The following is a 21,525-nucleotide window of genomic DNA, read 5'->3' as shown; positions in this document are numbered from 1 at the left end:
CTATTCTATTCTATTCTATTCTATTATTTTATTTTATTTTAGCAGCAATGCTTACAATGCAATGTGCTACACTAAATTATAATTTAGGTTCAAGAATTCCTATTTGCCAAAATATTAATGGTGATATCATGCTCAGCATGTTGAAAAACTGTCCCCTCCTGAAATCAAACAGGAAGTTTGGTTAAAAATTGTTTGAGTTTGCCAGGTGAAGGTGATTCACAGCAAGCAAACTGTGAATGTGAATTCAAATTAACTCCTCTTTATGAGGATTGCAGTACTTCCCCTCCAGTCTTTTTTTTCTAAAGCAATCTGTTATCATGGATCAAGATTTTAAAATTTGTTTGCAATTTCAAGAATTTCTTCCGTACTGTCAGAGTTTTCTAACATGCTTTTTTCTAAAAGTCTGCTCTAGGTTGACCTGTTTATACTGTTCTGGTTGTACTTATTGCCATGGTACTGATTTGCTTTTGAAGGTTCTTCAAGTCCAGGAGAGCATTTTCTAAATCAGCTCTGTTTGTTCAGTCCTTGGAAATCTGTAAAGAGCTTCAAGTTTCTCATCAGTGTGCACAAGCAATTCAAATTTTATAATATGGACATTTTTCTGGCAAGCACTGAACTGACACTGTAAAGTTCTCCTACCCGCAGCCTATCAAACAGTTACCAGGCACTGACTGTAACAATTTGAGATTGATTTTAAAACAGCAACCTAGGATGAAAAGATCCATAGTGTGTTACTGCAAAGCTTTTTGTATTATGCAGCTTTCTTTTCTTTGTCATTTTTTATTCTATAGAGATGTTTTAAAAAAAAACTTTATTTTGTCAAACTGACCTAGATTATCAACATAATTCAACATCAAGAACTGAACACAGAATACAAATAACTAAAGCAAATTCTTAGTCTGCCAGCAGAGCAAATCACCTGGTCAACTCTGCCTGTGCAGAGCAGTACATTAGTAAATTTGCTGACTTATTTGTTTGCCTAAACATGTGGAACTAAAAGTGCTTTCAAAACTTGAACCCTATATTTTTTGGTTAAATTCCTCTGAAGGCTTTAAAGTCCCTGCATTTAGCCTAAGTTATTGTTCCAACTAGTATTTCTGTAAGCAGAGTAAGAAAGGGAAGCAAGTTTATAATTCCAAGAAATAATTTGCTATTAAAAAATATAGGTAGAGATTCCCATTTGCCTTAATAATGCTAAACAGACATAGCAGTGGGCCAGTATTAATACTAAAATAATAGTGATTGAAAAGAAGTTTCCAGATAGTCAGAGCAAAACAGCTGATTTTAGCGAGTTCTTTGGAAAACAACAGAACTGTTAGATGCTCCATACTCTGGGGGAAGCGAGGTGGATTGTCGTTGACATCAGTCAGTGTGATGTTCACGGTGGTGGTCCCTGATAGTCCTCCCATCTGGCCTCCCATGTCTTTGGCCTGGATGACCACTTGATATTGTTCCCTGTTTTCTCTGCTCATGTCCGGTAAAGCAGTCTTGATTATGCCTTGAAGAAGTAAGAAAAAGGAGAGACAGAGTGGTGAGGGAGAAGCACCACCCACTTCAATCTCAGACATTTTAAATGGATTTGTGTAAAATGAATGATGCAGATGCTAATCCATAGTAATCAAACAAGGTATATTGCAATAAGCCTTTCAATCTATGGCTGATTTAATGTGATTTTAAGAAGGAAAGATAAATGCATGTAACAGAGACCCTGTTCAATGTTTTTAGATGTGCTGAATCAATGTAATTATTCTTTCAATGACAAAAATATCAATATATTAATTGAATTAGCAAAATTTTCCAGTTTCCATCCGCAGTTATTAGCTATTATTCTAATACATTGTGCAATCTCCAGCCCTGAAGAGCTTTTGATATTCCAGGACAAGGCTAAACTGTTACATGACCTGATTTCATTATTCTGGGCTGTAATAGATCATAGATTGTAGTGCTCAGTGATGGCCAGTGTAAGTCAATTAGGGCTATAGCTAATAAAATAATTGGGCAAGGCTCTAAAATTAGCGTTGGAAAATCTTTTTGGGTGTCCAATTTCAAGAATTTCATAACTGTAATTTAAATGTCTCAGACAGTACACAAAAAGAGTAGGGGCCTCAGGTGAGGAAACCAAAAGACCTTTTCATTAAGTGGACACATATATGTTTTCTTTTAGAAAACCAAACAGAGCTCTTTTTTTGCCTATTTTTATTTTTCTTAGAATGGTAGTAGCTTTGCAAGGTTGGAGTGATAAGACCAAAGATAAGAACCCAAGTCTGTCTTCCTAACCACCTGTTGCTATCAGTTACTGTCCATGTGTTACTGGTCCTGTTTCCCTGCTCATGCCTGGTAAAAATACTTGAGCAGGGGACTGGATAAAAGAGAAAAAGAAGATAGATTGACAAAAAAGGACATTTATTCAAGGCAAAAAAAAATAAAAATAACCATAGCCTTATGACACATCTTTCCGTATTAAAAAAATAACAAAACCAACAAAAAAAAGCAGCTGTTTCAAAAGGAAATTAGCTGCCACCTGAGCACACTTAATGGATTAGGAACTTCAGGGATTCCGGGTACATTTGCACTAAAATTCTTGATTCTCAAACCAGAATAGCTTTGATGACATGCAAGAGCATGTTAATGCAATGCCTACTTCGTCTTGTGTGCCTTAGGATTAGGTGGCTGGAGGAGGGGAGAATGTGGTTGAATGTTTCTTCTTTGAACCCTAATTTTGCGTTACAGATATCTAAGGTTCACACATTTCTTTTTTTTTTTTTTTTTTTAGTTTGTGCTTGTCTCTTATCTGATTTCCTGTAGAACAATGAAAAAGGTTTCCATTCATGCTTTAGATCTTGAAAGCACTAATGATTCTTGTTTCAGTTCTAATAACTGTTGGAATCAGAATACAGTTTCAAAAAGTATCTTCAGTTAAAAACTGCCAATGATCAAGAATCTGTCCCAAACTTTTAGAAAAAAAATAATTATCTTGGAGATTTTTTAAAAAAATAAATACTGTATAATCTGAAATTGTCCAGCTCCTATTTTCTTTTCTTGAAGACAAACGTGAAATTCCCAGAAATTGAAGAAAATAGGCTTGTGACTCATTTTGATGTTTCTTTAGACCTTTTACAATATTCTATACCTGTTTTGAACTGTTGACCTTTACAGTTAACAGTCATCTTCTGGAAATCTTCTTGATACAAAGCAAAGCACTTCTTCTGCAATTATATTAATTTGACAGAAAAGACATACTTTTATTATGATTCCAGTTTTCATTTGGTAAAAGAGAATCACATTTGTGTCAAGTCATAGGATGCCATATGCCTGTTACAATATTAAATGGAAGTGAAAATGTCTTGATCCCTGCATCCTGTCTGTTATTACAAAAAGTAAGACTGAGTGAATTGCTACCTGTTTCTGGATCCACTGAGAAATATGGCTGTCCCTGGAGGATGCTGTACACCACTTTGGCACTGTTTCCATAGTTGGCATCATCAGCGTCTGTGGCTGTCACCTGAATAACAGATGTACCTAAATGGGTACCAAACAAGGAATCAGCAGACTTTAAGATGGCATCTACTTTTTGTAAACCACATACAGTTGTTGCAGTATTGAATTCAGCAAGAAATTGAACAGCATCTGGTGGGTAAATCCAGAGTTATCCTACTGAAGAAACAGTTAAATAAAACCTCATGGCTAAACCTAAAATCATTATCACTTTAGATTCATGCTTCAGTTAAACATGAGTAAATGCATAGGGATTGACACATCTTTGAAACCCAACACAGCATTGGATTTTTTTGGTGATCAAACAGGTTTGAAATTTGTTCTCTGGTAATAGCATGACCTCAGCTGAAACTGTTCGCTTAAAGGTTTGGCTTAATCAATAAATAAACCTAAAGTAAAGTGCCCCATGCTCATTTTCTGCTTAGACAGAAAACACCAAATATCTCAAGTAAGACTGAATGAAAAATGTTGTCTTATCTTAACATTTTTAAGATGCTTTTAAAAAATAGTTTGATTTTACAATAAGAAATTCAGTTTGTGTCAGGTGGGTTGTTTGCTTGTTTCTCTCTCGGTCAAAGTTATCTACCTATTTGGCAAATAAATGCCATTAAACAACAATTACATTTTTTCCGGCATTCACTTATTTTGTGTGACAAAAGCTTACCCCTGCCCTGTGATCATAATGAGGACAGTATAGACTGTACGGGATTAAGTGAACTGTAAGCCAATACATTTGGTGTAGTTTATGGATGAGAAGCAAATGAAAGCTTCTGTAAATCCTTTCTTATGAAGTATATAAAAGGACAAAACTGTTCTTCACAAGCTTTTATTTCTTAGCACTTTTTAGTATGTCAGAATGCATTTTGCTAACACAGTCCAGAGCTGACAATTGTACAGATAAATGCAGGCAGTCCAATAGCTAGAAGTGTAAAGGTCCTTAACTCCTTCCCAAGGGAAGAAGGCTGACTGAGAAGAAGCTCTTTACCCTATTTTTTTTTTTGGCTGGGATTTTTTTTTAGTGTATCTCTCTTTTCTTTTAAGGAAAAGGTCCAGTGAGCACTCTCCACTTAAGTGATATCATTTCCTATTCCTTTTTTTTACTACAGTTTTGGCCTCTAGATTGAAGTTCAGTCAGATAACTTGCAGTCAAATGTCTGTCTTGACTATAAATTTAGGAGATGCTCATTTACCTGTTACTAATGGAACTGAACTGAATCATCTCTACTGTCACTTTTCAGTGTATACCAGGGATTGGGAAAACTAGAAATACAGTGCAATGAAAGCAGATTTGTGAGAGCATGTTATTATTAGGTCCTGTTAGATGCAATTACTATTTTGTAATGCAAAATACAGCTTTACAAATAATAGTATTGCCTACATAATAGTAAAAATTACCACTATTTTAAGTCATCTGAAAAGCATGTGAAGAGGGGAGAAATACTTCTTTCTCTGCAACAAACCAGCAGAACAAAGTTGTAAAATGCTTTGTCACAAGTCGTCAAACTCTGAAGAGGATTTTTGCCATCAGCTATCTGGATTACTTTTTGCCTGGTTAAGTAGTTAGAGGTCATCTCTGTGCCAACCTGAGCTGTAAAGATAATCCCAAAGAAGTGAGTATTTAAGGACATTTTTATCACTAACAGGATCCAGCAGAACTTCTCATCTGAACAAAAAAAAGAAGACAGTTTTTTCAGAATGTTAAAGTTCCATTAGTCCTATCTGGTTTCAGAAAAGTAAATAATTTAAATCCCATGCCTCCTCAAGACTAATATGGAAAGAAGAGTCAATATCACTTGCTAGCCTGTAAAAACCCATAATGGTAATCAGTAGAATCATATGATTATGCTGTGTGCCACTAGAAGTTAAGAAGCAAGAGAAATGTATAGGTCTATCTCACCCTCCTCCATCCAAAACAAACAACAACAACAACAACAACAAAACAAATAAAAACCACAAACAACCAACACACACACAAAAAGGAAACAAAAATTAAAAGCAACCCAAAATACCTTCACTAGGAAAACTTATTGCTTTGGCTTCCTGATCTAGGCACTGTCTTGGGACTGACACAGAAGTTTGAGTATGGTTATAACAACTGAATGCACATTAAAGTTATTTCTTTCTTTTCCTGGTGTACTGTTTTGATGAAAATAAAATGCTGAATCTGCTGTGAGCATTTTTGTTTTCTTCAAAACAGGCATTGCAGAGCTCAGAGCAGTCTTTGGGAAATTCCTGTCTTTGCTCATTGGAACATCTATCTGTTTCCTGAGGCTCAAGTGCCATACTATTATGGTTGCTGAGGAGAGTACAGAAGCTGTAACCCTACAGAAACATTTAAGGTGGTGAAAAAATAGTGTTACAAAGCTCCTTGTTTCTAGTAAACTAATAGTACAATCATGAAAAATTATTAACAGAAGTATATCCTCAGAAAATTCAATGTCAGCATACAGTTAACTATCTTCTCTGCCAACAGTCTGCTCTGTCATAAAGGAGGATGCTCACAGATGATTTTTTTTTGCACAGATGTGCAACTTTCTTTCATGAGCAAAGAAACTTCTTAGCTTTTTGAGTCTGAAATGAAACCAGGAAAGGCAGTGAAATACAGGAACTAAGCACCTACCATGAAAAAACTAGTAATGAGGCAAAACCAACTTGGAACTTTTTAATTAAAGACAAGTATGCCTTATATATACCCTGCTTGAATGGTAACCACAGAATGAATTGTTTATCATTTGTTTATTTATAGTCTAGATTACCTCACAAGAGCCTGGGAAGAATTGGGGGTGGGGGAAGGTATTTTAATATTTCTCCTTGTTTCTCAGGATCCAACTTTATTTTTAATTTTTATTTTTAATTTTCTAATTTTATGTTTAAATTCCCAAGTGGAGTCAATTTTGGCCCTGATGATGATTAATAAGTGATCACTCAGTCTTTATTTCAAACCATGAACTTTTCCAACTTTTTTCGTTTCCCTGTCTTTTTGACAAGTGGGAGGGAGAGAGCAGCTAGGTCGGCTTCTTGCAGCCAGTCAAAATCAAATGTATCTCATGAGCAAATTTGTGTGAAAGATGACAGAGGAAATGTGAGAATTACTACAATAGCAGTGATAGAGAGTGATAACATTACTCTTCTGCAAAACAAAGTCCACTTCAACCCAATCCTACCCAGCAAACCTATTCCATCTCAGGATGGCAACTAAATCTTAGAGTCCTCTAGAGGTTTTTGTTTTGGGGTTTTTTTTTTGTGAATTTTCCATAGGTATTTAATACAGTTTGCCAATGATTTTCTGGCTCTGTTTCTCAAAGATTCTCTCTGTGTCTGCACACAATGGGTAAGAAATAGCAGTTTGTTGTATGTGTTGAATTTTCAAGCCTCAGGAGAGCTATAGAATCGGCATTTCCCCTGCTTTTGTTCTTTGCTTTGAGTCTGGAAACTTAAGCACTTTGATAATGTATATGTGATGCATGGGGTCTTAATGTAAGAGCAGAAAAATGCAGAAGGATAATTGTGAAAGTAACCTGAGAGAAGACAAATCTTGACTAAATCTCCTAAGAGTGCCTCTGTGTGTATGTGTGTGCATATGTATTTATGTATGTGCATGTAAGAATGCAGAGGCCAAAAAGGAAAACTGAAAATCAATCGATATCTAGGGCAATATAACTCAAGTGTCAGAACTAAGTGTCACTAGCACAGATTTCTAGAAGTCATGGGAACTAAGACATAATCTTGAAATAAACTCCCAGCATTTGAAATGAGAATAATTTTATGAATTATGTTTAAAATGCTTTCTATTCCTTTGTGCTATTTAGTATCCCTCTGATATGAATAAGTCTTCCAGCATGATACCAGAGTGTATTGCAAAACTGTTGCACTGCTTTGCATTGAAGTAAGTAACCTGAAGAAGGTTGCTGTATTGCAAAAGAGGTCTTCCACTAGATGAGATAGGCACACTTTTTGCTACCTTTTCATGTAAAGTCGTGCTGTTCAGCATGCAACTCTTGTTCCTACTTGGCTCCTTTGGTTGACATGAATTTCAACAGCTTCTGCCCATCAGCAGAATATATCTGCATCTATTGTAAAATGCTATTTTTACTGATAACTTGTTCTGTAACCTTCATTTTGAACAGTATTCTCCATCTTTGGTGAAGAAAATGAGCACATTATGTTGTTAGTAATGTGTGTTTCAAGATTCTACCATGAATGTTGGATCAAAAAATGACAGATAGCGATTTAAATATCATTCAGAACCATGTCATTTTTTTTTACCAAAGGGAATACTGTAACTTCAAAGTGCATTTTGCGTTTGATTCTGACATTTTTTTTTATAAAAGTAGGGTTTCAGAACAATTCAAAGTTCTGATTTTAAGGAAAAATAAGAAAGGTTAGACATTAGTCTTCTGATATAAAGTTTTCAAAAATAATTTGGAAACAAAAAAAATTCCAAAAATACTGAAACAGGAGGTTTTCTATATTATGAGACATCTTAATTTTATTTTATTTTTGCAAGTCAACTTCTGTCAAAATTGGCAATTATTGAAAAGTTCTGATTTTTTTGGAGAAGTTTTGTCTGTGTATGTGCAGAAAGTCTGTTTCATCTTCAGAAATAGAAGATCAGCTGGGGTAAGTGGAGAGGCAGAAGTGACTTTATCTCCCTAAAGGAGAAGCTCTTGTGCTTGCTTCCTGTTTTCATGTGCAATGACAATCTGCTGTTCATCAAGTTTATTTATGGAGGGGAGATTTTGGAATTGAATTACTTTTACAAGCAAAAAAGATTTGGGTGAGCTCTGGAAAACCTCTGGAGGCAGAATTCAGAATTTTGTCTGGCTAGAATCCTAAAGAAGATGAGTGGACAGGTAGTTTGCTCAGACAAAATGGCTCAAAATTTTATGCACACATACTATGGAGATGCTCCTGCAGAAGACATGAGTGAAATTTTAAGTTAGCCACAGAAATTTTGAGAGGTGTTAAACTACACTAGCACTACAGGCTGGGGTGAGGAGTGACTCAAGTGTTGTTTGTCAGAAAGGGACTTGGGAACGGTCATACGCTGAGACGGGGGGCATTCAGATTATTATTTTTTTTTCATTGTTAGGGTGGTCAGGCACTGGAATAGTTTGCTCAGGGAGGTGGTAGAGTCACCAACCCTGGAAGAGATTAAGAGTCGTCTGGATCTGGCACTGGATGATAAAGTTTAAAGTTTAGGGATTACAGCAGAGTGGCAGGCTAGTGGTTGGACTTGATGATCTTAGAGGTCTCCTTCAACCTAGAGAACAACCTAGAGAACAACCTTTGAGAGCAGGTTGTTCTCTCTGGATAGGAGTCTGTGCTTAGGCAATTGACTGGGCCAATTATGAACTAGGAGCTATACAGCACTACCCTATAATAAAAAGTTTAGGAGCACATTGGACTCACCACCAAGAATCTCATTACTACATCAGTTGGATGACGTCACTTCTGACTACTTTGTATGCAAAAAGGCAGGTCTAAATAAGGTTGTGATAAAAGTCTTATATTTTGATTGGAAGACAAATCTACCGAAAAAGCTGAAGGGAAATGGAACAGAAAAATTAATTTTGCTTTTTTGTACACGACCACAATTTAGTGGAGCTTTCACCAGACTGCTCTTCCTTTGATGCAGAAAAGGCCAGAAGGTTGGTAGCATCAAAGATTTCATAGAGCAAAGGAAAAGGAAGAGTAAAAGCAGAAAAGGAGCAAATGTCAACAGGTAAATAGATAAATGATCCAAGCTAGAGGAGAAGTAAATGGGCATAGTTGAGAAAAAAAAAAAAAAGAACCACAAAAAACCCATTAACCAAAAACCACAAAGCCAACTTAGAACAAATAAGGAAGTTGAGGAACCAGACAGAAAAAAAATGTAACATGAAAATGGAAAATTAGAAAGGAACTTAAAATGTAGTCCAGACACAGATACTGAGAAGAAATGTCTAAAACGGAAAAACGAGAGGAGGCAAAAGGGTGGCATAAAAGAGGGCATGCAATAAATAATTCATAAATTACATTTTATCGAGTTAATAATTTTTAATAGTCCACTGCATGGGTATGATGTGAAACTTAATTTCACTTGAGAACATGCTGTCTTATTTTTTTGTATGTTGCCTCACACAGTGTTTGATTGAGAAGTCAGCTGATGGTCTAGCTACTTTATATGAGTATTGTGCGTTTTGGTTTGGATGTCCGCTGATTTAGTATCCGGGAATCAAAATTTTGCACCACTGTGAAGTACATAAACAGTCACTGCAATCCCTGCTAATATGACTAAAAGTAATTTATGAAAGATGCAAGGAAACCAAGCTAGCTGCATGGTATAGCCTTGTTTTCCCTCAGAATTACCTTTTCCTCTCCGTTTCAGTCCATACCAGTAAAAGTAGAAGACCTTACCACCCATTTCAGCAATACGAGATGCCATTTTTATGCAGCTTTACTTCAGAAACAGTCCTTGTATTTTGTAAAGCTAACGGGGAAACACTGCTAATGATTTCTTGTGTGTTGCATTTTGATGTTTTTGGGTTTTGTTTTAGGCTTCCTTTTCCATGACAGAAAGAAGCCCCTTTAAGATTGTGTTATCAGAACTTGCATTAAAGAAGTAACTACGTGCTAATGATTGTCTCACCACAAAGAAAGATGCAATGTGACTAAACTACCTGGCCTATAATCTGCTTGAAATGCTGCATGGGGTAGACTGCTTTTGCCAGTGAATACAATACATACACATTGTAATGTAATGTCAGAAATTGAACTAGAAAAGAATAGCTAAAGCTGCACAACGCCTCTAGCCTTCACTCTCCTGCTGTTCAATACCTTGATACTGTAACTTTCATTTTCCTTTGACAGTAATTGTAACTGTAAAGTGCATCAGATGCCCTGCATAAGAATTTGAAAAGCATTATGGATGCAATAACAAGTGGGAAACAGTAAGAAAAAAATACTGGGATTGTTTGAAGGACTGGTGAGTGAACAGCTCTGTGTATGTTTATTCTTTTGAGAAGATTTTTTTTACCCTTCTCAACATAAAGTCACTTCTGAAACAGTAATACTGGTGCAATCAAGTGGCAGAGATGAGACAGCGAAAGAGAAGTCAGACTCTTTCAAGTGTTCATGTTGATTAGGTTTTACATCACATTTTCTAGTGACTAAACAGGTACAGTATAAAGTGATCTGCCATCTATAATAAATGAACTACAGCTTAGAAGCCCTCTTCATTTTGTTCAACATGCTGTACATCCATACAATTAGAAAATGTACTTCTTTTAGGTAGCACAAGTGTCTATAGTCTATGTTTAAAAATAAACTAAACACTAAAATTAAAATAATTAATCACAGAATTATCCTAAAAATTTCTATTCAAAATAATGATGAAAGTTACCAGGAGCATGTTTCTGGGCCAGAAGCTGCTATGCATACAGTAGGATTGTTCCAACTAGAAATAGTTGCCAATGAAATTGACATGTTGAAGGAGCAACAAGTAGTGCTATAATATGGCAGTTAATTGCTTTGGTTACTCCTAATCTGACCATATTTCTTTTACAGAGTATGTGTAAATAGGCCAGTATTGTGAGCTGAGGGCTGCCCTACATGACATGTCAGTCCCAACAAATTCACCACTTGTTTCCTTTTTAAAAATGAGAGCTGGTGATTTTTGCCTTTTGCCCCATCTTAATTTCTGAAATACTCCAAAAGAGAGCAAAAAAATTACAGCTGGTTTTGTGATAAACACAGGAAAAGCTTGTTCCTATTGATCCTACTAAGAGAAGCAGTAGTTCATAAAGGCTGCAGCATGGTTATCTATTGGTTAAAAATCTCTATTCCTAGCCAACAAGGCTTGAGTTCTATTTATAATTTTTAATTTATAAAATAATCAATTAATCATAGGAATGATATTTTTTCACTACACTCAGTTCATTTTGTTCATGTAGCACAGCTTTAAGACATTTTCTGCTTTGCCCTTTTCTTTCCTCAAAATAAGTTATTTGTGGTCCTCCATACAATTTCTAAAGGTCTTACTTAAAAAAAAAAAAAAGCAGCCTTAAAAGAAACAGTTTGCAGACTTTGAGTTCCTGATCTAGATGCCAGTACTGTTCTGTATTTTGCAATGCAACACAGACAGGTTTATGAATTGTTTTTTGAAACAAACAAGCTACCTTTCTATGCTTATTTTTCATTTGCTCCTTTATTTGAACTCAGCTTTTGTATCTCCCTATCTATGAATGGGAACTAGAATCTTACTCTCATTTGCATCTTCAAAATTTGCCTGTAACACAAGCAAACAGAAACCATTACAGAGTTTCTACCTTTTGCCAGCTCTGCAAACAGGTGCAATTTAAAATCATATGTGAATCTTTTTCATGACCACAAGAACGTACATAATTATTTTTAAGGCAACAGGCTGGCCTCATATTTACTTTGTGGGGGTCATTTTTGTCATCTGTAGAAACTCCTGTTCATATAGTGATAAAACTTGTCTCTTTAAATGTTAATACAGTTGTGGAAAACAGCAATTTTCCATAAAAATATAGTTAATATGAAGTTACAAAATGAAGTTATTATGGTCACCCAAAATTTACACTCATTTATACGATTCATTAAAGTCTCTTGCTTCTGTCATATTTAGAATCTGTGGATGTTGACTGAAAATAACAATAAAGACCTAAAATTTTGAAGAGAAATAGGGTCTAAAGCAGAGAAAATTAATCAAATTCCAGGGTTATCTCAAGCATTTGCTTTTTAAAATTGCATTTAAAGTACCATTTAGACAAAATCAAAACACTTGAATGAGTATATAAGAGTAAATACAGATGTAAGTTTATATGTGTGTGGGTGTAGCTAAATCTATAGATGTAGAATATTAAGTAGGGTCACTCTAGGGACTTTTCTGTTAATATTTCTAGACATTTAATTTTTCTTCAAAAACGTTCAGATACCTTGAGTATAAACTGTGAAATGATTCACAGGCAGAAGTGGTCTGCTAAAGACTGTTGATTTTTCACTATTTTTGCAAATCAAGTACAAGTGTATTGGCTATTAACTGCATGATTACAGTCACAGTATATGAGGCACATTGTGAGGAAGATCTCATTTGGACATATCCCATAGATTTGAAAGTTTCTGGTTGAAAAAAAATAAAGACATTGATTTCAAATTACTTGTTTGGTAAATACTCTTAAAAATGGCTGGGCCAATTTCATAAGGTTTAGACACTAGGGTGATTAGGCCTCGGTGAAAATTAATTTGTCATATGCATTTAAATAGTTTGTTTGTCTTCCTCGGGTAGACACTTGTTCTTGATAACCAAGGTGCCTTTTAAAATTGTAGTCATGAAGTCAGTAAGTACTGTACTTCTGGACCATGAAATATAAGAATTTATTTTCCTTTCCTCTCTCTTAACCACCTCAGTGCGCTAAAGACATGGTTATACTCTTTAGGTGTTGAGGGTTTTTTTGGTTTGGTGGGGTTTTTTTTCCTCAACTGTCACATATTTTGGCTTTATGAGGAAATAAACCTTTCAATTTTTTTGTTTATGTCTCTACTATACTGTGTACATAGCCTTATTTATCACAGGCTATTTATCATTTGCCTTGCAGCAGAATGAAGTAACTGTTATTGAGTTGGCTTTCTGACAGCAAGCTTTGATGAAAATTTGGGGTTTATTGACAGTTAAATGCAGGATATTCACACATGTGAACGTACTTCAGAGGACATTAAGTTAGGTTGTTTCATTCTGGTTTGCTGGGGTTTTTTGTTTATTTGTTTTTGATCACCAATTAGGTGTGAACAATATGTTTTAAATATGAAGCTATGAACAACTTTCCTAAGGAATAAAACTGATACTTGCACAGATCTTAATCATGCTTGATCTTAATTTCACAGTTTCACACATCTATGAGGTTGTAGGAAAAAGCTATTCTAGAAAGTCTTCCGAGACATCCAGTTAGATCATAGATAATAAAGTATATGTGAGCATCAGGATTGCTGTCACTGTGAAAAGTTGCAGATGTGCATTTTGCAAGATGTTAAGAAAAATACAGTGATTTCTATGAGAAATGCTGTGACTTATCTTGTTCCACATACTTAGTAAAACATGAGTATCAGTGGGAATAATGCAAAGTAGTTTTCAAATAAGCAGGAGTTAGACAAGACAGTCCAGGATAAGACTTGTCTTACCTTAATTTTCTTGACTTTGTGAAGGCTGTGTATGGCACAGAAAATTTCCAAAATGATTATATGTTTGGCAAGAAGGAAAAATGGTGTTGCACAACAATTCAAGCTGAATTATCAATTGAGCAAAGAAAAACACATATGCAGGAGCTGCCATTTCTATAATTCATCATCTCTCTTGCTAAAAACTTTTAGTTAATTTTCATACCTGTTTTGATGATATAACTGAAAGAAATGTCATATCTTATAGAAACATATGCATCTGGTTTATATTTTTTCATTTTATATAGATGCATAAGTGAGTAATTTACTTATTTAATAATACCATATTATATTAGAAAAATTTTATCTTGCACCCAAATATGATCCATTGTATCTTATTTATATATTTTGGAGATGCTTAGAAATGACAGAGAAATCTGGTAGGGGAAAAAAACCCAAAACAAAATAACAGAAACAATTCTGTCTTCATGTTTTACTTTGAAGATAGATGCATGTATGTGTTAACATGATTTAAAAAAAATAAATTGAAAAAAAGATCCCTGACAATTTACAATCAAAAAAAACCCAAAACAAAATAACAGAAACAATTCTGTCTTCATGTTTTGCTTTGAAGATAGATTTAAAAAAAATAATTTGAAAAAAAAAATCCCTGACAATTTACAATCAGCTGCATATTCTTAGCAACTAAAATGTATATTCAGGCATTCAGAAAGCTGTTTTTCCTTTAAGAAACAACTGAAAATATTCTGTTTTCAGTAGATTAGACTAAGTAAGCATCCCAGGTGTACTTTGATTTAACAAAATAAAAAATATAAATTATCCTTCTCATTTGTAAATGTCTTTTATCGCCACAGATAAACAATTCTCAAATTTACCTTATATATGGTTAATTACAATTACTGACTTAGATCTGTGTGACCAGTCTTTCCAGCCAACTACATATCCAACATTTGAGAAATCCCATTCTCAAAAATCATTTAGATGAAGGATTTTATTCACACACCTAAAACTACACAAAGAACTTAATTACATGGTGTCAGGAAAGAACCCTGTGCACTTGCATGATATAAATAGCGACATTGACGTTAGCACTTTTAAGTCAAGATCTGTCCTTAGACAACAGATTACCTCCTCTCCACTATTAACCTGTTTAATTTAATGTCTGCCATATTTTAGTTTTAATGAAGGATATAACGCATCTATGCCTCTATTTGACGTTTCTTCTGATGAAGACACAGGTGTTCCTAATATTAGTACTGTTAATTAGTTCCAGCTATTCCAGTCCTTAGTATCAGCAGTTCAGTTGCTGCAGGCTTTAATATGTCACATAAATGCTAGAAAGGGCTCACTGCAACTCTAATACTGTAGCTATCTTAAAATGGAATATTATTTGATGTCTGGTAGCTGCAAAAGCTCATAAGGGACTAAATTAGGTGCCTGTAAACTGAAATCATGCATAGAAACATTACTTACCGTGGTTCTAAAGCCAGGTTACACACGGCTGTGAATTGTAACATGTTTATATCACAGGATTTATAAAAGCGAGTGAAATCATGAAACATTACTTACCGTGGTTCTAAAGTCAGGTTACACATGGCTGTGAATTGTAACATGTTTCTATCACAGGATTTATAAAAGCGTGTTTATTCATATCAAGAGGTACACATACTGGCTGAAGCAACATGGCTGTTCCTTAACATGTTCAGAATGTCAATGAGATTTTTACTTTTTAAATGTGAAGCCATGAAAGATGAAGAAACATTACTTACCGTGGTTCTAAAGTCAGGTTACACATGGCTGTGAATTGTAACATGTTTCTATCACAGGATTTATAAAAGCGTGTTTATTCATATCAAGAGGTACACATACTGGCTGAAGCAACATGGCTGTTCCTTAACATGTTCAGAATGTCAATGAGATTTTTACTTTTTAAATGTGAAGCCATGAAAGATGAAAGGACATTATTTAACATCCTATCAGAGGGACAGCATCTCTAACAATGCAGAACATATCCCATTGTATTGCACTGCAGTGTGAGCAAAAGTGCTGGTGTAAAGAATCCAGACCCATTATGCCTCTGTTCAGAGATTATTGTGTTATAGCTGAAAATCTACGGAGCTAAAAGTAAGGAAAATGGATACATCAAACAATGTTTAGTGCAAGAATGAGACAGGAACTTTTAATGCTGGTTGCAAACTCTAATTTAGAGAGGTGCAGGTCTCTGCTTTTTTGATTGGTTTGGGGTTTTGTATGGGGTTTTTTTTTGTTTGTTTGCTGGTTGGTTTTGGTTGTTTGGGGTTTTTTTCATTTTGCTTTGTTTTCAATGTACACATTTAATGGGAAATAATAAATTTGTTGCAATGAAGTAGCCAGGCAAATGGTATTGCATTGAATCATTTCAGAGGGATATAAAAGGGAACCACATTTAACATAGCCCCAGCCTGAAAATTCCACTTGGCAAAAAGACTGTCACTCCAAGGGCACTGCAGTGTCCATTGCTGCAGTAGCCGAACACAGTAAGGCACATCTGTGGAGCAGAGCTGTTCTAGTATTCCACTAATTGGTGGGAAATTAAGACATACAGAGTTTAAAGAAGTTTGTGGTCAGCTTAAAACTGTATACCCAAGGTCTACACCAAGCGGCTGACAAATCCTAAGTTACTCGTCCTGCTTACTAATTACTACATTTGAACTGCTGTCACCTTATTTCTTCATAAGAGAAATACTTTAGCCTAGAACATCATGAAGGTACATCAGGTGAAGGTCTGTGGTAGCTCAGAGGAAGTCACATACTAATGATGATGGCTCAGTTCACACAGGACAGAAATTTGAAATATATTTATACCTTCCTGTGTTAACAGCAAGCACTAGTTACTTTTACTTGCTGACAGCACTTCTAGAAAACCCCAATTTCTTATAGCACCAAGAATGAGTGCTTACTCATAGTGGGTGAATAAATGGTTCTGATTTTCCTATTGTGCTGCCTCAGACTTGTATTGACTTCGTAAGAAACCAAACTTCATCCCTCAAAAAACCCCAAACAATATATAAGAAAGAAAGAGAGTAATCCTGCTTAGAAGATACGAGGATTTTGTAGATGAAGAAAAATGGATATGTCAAGTGATCCTTTAGCTAAGGTTAGATACTGCTGGATGAAAGAGTCTCTCCTGCCTTTACCTGCTATACTTTTCAGACTCCTGTCACTTCCCCCGCACCAGCTCTGGCATCTAACCTCATGTGATCTGAACCAGGGAACAAGTAGCAGAAAAAGAATATTGACCTTGAATAATCCATTTTTAGCTCCTTAACCTTTCCTATTTTGGGTTCAGAGGGACAGTGGGAAAGACAGAAGACAGCCCACCTGGGAGCAGAGAGACCAAAAGGAGAAAAAGAGCACCATTCTTTTTGTCTGTAGCTTGAGATCTTCTTATCTGTAATGTCAAAATATTCTATAAATCTTACATTTATGAATTATATGAATTCTTCAGAAGCACTACAGTGAATTTTGTTACATCTTATTTTTGTCCGTCACTTTTCTGAATGTGCAGTGCCTTTCAGTTTTTTCAATTGTGACATTAATATATTCTGCATAAACTTTAAGGTAACTATGGTATTTGTGATGACTTATCAGGAATTTCCCAAATTTTGTAAACATAGTTTACCTAAGTTTCCTCTTTACCTTCATATATAACAGGCTTGTCCCTGGCAAGCTGTGGCATGAGATGCAAAGCCTGGACGGACAGGAAGCTAGCAAGGGTCCTCTGGCAGTGACGGTGAAATGTGCTAGCCACACTGGAGCACACTTGCAGTCTTTACAGAGACAAGCCTGGAACTCCTGAAGTAGGAGAAGCCAACAGGGAGACAGCAAAGAAACATCTCAAAGGAATGGTATTCCTCTAGGCAGCAACATATCCAATAGCCCGCCAACACTCACAGCATGAGCGGCAAAGAGAATGAACTGGAAGTCACCTGCTGCTAGAAGGCTACAACGTAGTTGCTATTACTGAATTTTGGTGGCACAAATTCCATGACTAGAGTGCAGCCTTTGATGACTACAATTCAAAAGAGAGAGGGGAGGAAGGAGAGACAGAAGAATTGCCCGCTATATCAAGTGGTGAATTGAGTGTGAAGAGTTGTCTCTGAAAAGCAGCCATGAGCTGGTTGAAAGCCTGTGGGTAAGAACCAGAGCCTGAGGATATAAAGGGAACCTCATGGTCTGTGTCTACTACAGGCTGCCTGATGAAAGGGAGACTGTGGACAAAGCCTTCTTGCTCCACCTGCAAGAGGAATTGCACCAGCAGTCTTGTCCTGCTAGGGGACTTCAACTACCCCAGCATCTACTGGAAAGTAACACAGAGAGCTGTAGGCAACCAGGGAGACTCCTGGAATGCATGAAGGATAACTTCTTGAGCAAGATAATAGACAGGCCTACAAGAAGGGATGTTGCCCACCAGCGCAAGTGAGCTAATTGAGGACATCAAGATTGGAAACAGCTGGGCTGCAGTGGTCATGCATTTGTGGAGTTTGCAGTCCTCAGGGACTGGGTCAAGTAAGGAGTAAAGTTAGGCCTCTGAACTTTTGGAATGCAGACTTCCAGCTCTTCAGGGAGGCAGTCAGTGGGATCCCCTGGGAGACTGTCCTCAGGAACAAGGGAATGGAACAGATCTGGCAGATCCTTAGAGAAGTATTCCATAGAGCATAAGAGCTAGCAATCCCCAGGAGCAAGAAATTGAGCAAGGAAGGCACGAGATTGGCATGGCTGACTAGGGTACTGGTGGTCAAACTAAAGGGAAAGAAGCAAATGCACATGCAGTGGAAACAAGGACAGGTAACCTGGGAAAAGTATAGTGATGAAGTATGGTTTAGTAGGGATGGGGTGAGGAAGGCCAAGGCAAAGCTGGAACTGAACTTGACAAGGGATGCAAAGAATAAGAAGCACGACTTCTGCAGGTATGTTAACCTAAAATGGAAGGTCAAAGAAGATGTACCACCACTGATAGACGATGTGAGTTGACTGGTAATAATGGATGAGAAGGCGGCTGAGGTGCTTAACACATTTTTGCCTCAGTCTTCAATGGTAACCTCTCTTTTCACAGCTCTTGATTGGATGGACAGCAGGACAGGGACTAGGGGAGCAAAGTGCTTCCCACTATAAGTAAAAATCAAGTTCACCACCCAAGGAATCTGAATGTACATAAGTCTATGGGACCTGATGAGATGTATCCCAGAGTCCTGAGGGAATTGGCTGATGCAGTTACCAGCTACACTCTATGATATTTGAAAAGTCATGGCAGTCAAGCGACAACCCAGGTGACTGGGAAAAGGAAAACATTGTACCCATCTTAAAAGAGGGTAGAAAGGAGGATCCTTGGAACTACTGACCTGTCAGCATCACCTCTGTGCATAGGAAGATCATGGAGCTGATCCTCCTTGGAGCTATGCTAAGGCACATGGAAGACAGGGAGATGTTTTATGACAACTAGCATGGCTGCATCAAGGGCAAGTCCTGCCTGATCAATGTAGTGGCATTCTATTGTGGAGTGACTACAACAGTGGACAAGGGAAAGGTTACAGATGTATTTTATCTAGATTTCTGTAAAGCTTTTGATATGGTCCCCACGACAACCTTCTCTCTAAAATGGAGAGAGATGAATTGGATGGGTGGACTGTTAGGTGGATAAGGAATTGGTTGGATGGACGCATCCAGAGGGTACTGATTAATGGCTCGAGGTCCTGATGGACACCAGTGACAAGTGGTGCCCCTCAGGGGTCTGTACTGAGACCAGTGTTATTCAATATCTTCATTAATGACATACATGAAGGGATCAAGTGCACCCTCAGCAAGTTAGCAGATGACACCCAGCTGAGTGGTGTGGTTGACACACATGAAGGATGGGATGTTATCCAAAGGGATCTGGACAGGCTTGAGAAGCTGGCCCATGGGAAGTCAAATGCAAAGTTCTGCACCTGGGCTGGGGTAATCCCTGTTACCAATGCAGGTTGAGGGATGAACAGATTGAGAGCAGCCCTGCTGAGTACTTGGGGGTACTGGTGGATGAGAGGCTGGACATGAGCCAGCAATGTGTGTTTCTAGCCAACTGGACTGCATCAAGAGAAGAGTGGCCACTGGGTCAAGGAAGGTGATTCTTCCCCTCTACTCTGTTCTCATGGGACCCCACCTAGAATACTGCACCCAGTTCTGGGGTACCCAGCACAGGAAGGACATCAACCTGTTGGAGTGAATCCAGAGGAAGGCCACCAAGTTGATTAGAGGTCTGGAGCACCTCTCCAGTGAGGAAAGGCTAAAAGAACTGGGGTCAGCCTGGAGAAGAGAAGACTTCACAGCAACCTAATTGTGGTCTTCTAGTACCTGAAGGAGGCCAACAAGAAGAAAGAGAGTGAGAAAGACTATTTACAAGAGCATGGTAGTGACAGGGGAATGATTTCCAACTGAAAAAGGGTAGGATTCAATTAGATATTAAGAAAAAATTCTTTACTGTGACGGTGGTGAGGCGCTGGAACCAGTTGCCCAGAGATACTGCCCCACCTTTGGGAGTGTTCAAGGTCAGGCTAGATGGAAGCCCAAGCAGCCTGACCTAGTGAAAGGTATCCAGGGAATTGAAATTAGATGATCTTTAAGGTCCCTTCCAACCTAAAACATTCTATGATCATATGATATACACAATATATACATATTCTGGGGTTTTACTGCAATTGCTTGTATTATATTTTTAGGTATTTATTTTCTCTTCAGTCAGTAGCAGAGAATAATGGTAGTTGTAAATGGATGTTTACATTTTACAGAAAACATTGATCATGAAATTATGGTCATGCAGGGAGATCCTAACACTTATGTAACATTCAGCTTGAAATCAATGGAGCTGTACAAATTCAAAATAATCTGTTTACAGTATCAGAGCTGTAGTAAGTTCCTTGCAGAGTAGACATCCTTTTTGCTAGGAAAATGTTGCCCATATTATATACATAGAATATTGTATAGACAAGTGATAGAATAACTTAAGGTAAAAATAATGATGATCTAAATAACATTCCTTTGGTCTTCCAGTGGCTTTCTTTTATTCACCAGAAATATAAAGTTTTAAAGCATCCACTCATGCTACTCTGGAAACGTTTTGCCTCGTGACAAATGTAAAACATGTATAAATCCTTCACTATACTTTTCTAAGAAAAATGTAGTGTAAGTCTACTGTAAATAAAAGTGTGATGCATGACCTTTACCAAATGCATGCCCGAAACTAAATGAAAATAAAACTCAAAACAAAACACAAAACTTCAAGGAAAACATCCTGGAAATACTTATATTTTTAAGTATTTAACAGTAAGTTGTTTTTGACATTTTCACTGTGATGGTTTAAGAAAGTATTATGGCCATTGAATTCTTAGTTTATATATCTATATTTTAAAGACTTTTTTTTAATTATAAAGACTTGCATGAAAATAATGAAGTACGTAAGATAAAAAACCTGCGTCTAAAAAAGATAACCCTATGTAGATTCTAACAGTTATATAGGTTTTGAACTTATTTAGTATAGTGGCAAATGCAAAAAGAAATATAGGAAGTGTTCTAGATAGAGGATTTCTGCTGTCATGCTTAGTTTGACTAAAAGGAATTCTAACGCTCTATTTTAATGGCAGAATGTAAAATAGGAATTTGTGAATAAAATATTTAATTGAAATGTATCTTTCTCTTAAAGCTGACTCAATAATTCATCTTAAAATAGAGTGCACATTAACAATTAGCATTCCAAAATTTTGCAAGCTAGCAAATTAGTTTTCATAAGCTTGTGTCAAAGTCAAGACAGTCGTTTATAGCTTCTTTTTATAAGCATCTGAA

General features: G+C 36.6%; 1 protein-coding gene across 1 annotated transcript in view; it reads right to left on the bottom strand.

Annotated features, from left to right (window-relative positions):
• The window catches only part of LOC103804699 (cadherin-9-like), a 48,855-nt gene that overhangs the window by 22,084 nt on the left and 5,246 nt on the right, over positions 1-21,525 (bottom strand). The window contains 2 exon segments of the mRNA XM_009077311.1: positions 1,331-1,498; positions 3,400-3,519. Of these exon segments, the coding sequence (XP_009075559.1) occupies positions 1,331-1,498; positions 3,400-3,519 (288 nt within the window).

This window comes from Acanthisitta chloris, unplaced genomic scaffold (genome assembly GCF_000695815.1).
Source record: "Acanthisitta chloris isolate BGI_N310 unplaced genomic scaffold, ASM69581v1 scaffold366, whole genome shotgun sequence".
In the NCBI taxonomy this organism is placed as follows: domain Eukaryota; kingdom Metazoa; phylum Chordata; class Aves; order Passeriformes; family Acanthisittidae; genus Acanthisitta; species Acanthisitta chloris.
This window is presented reverse-complemented; position numbering and strand designations above follow the sequence as displayed.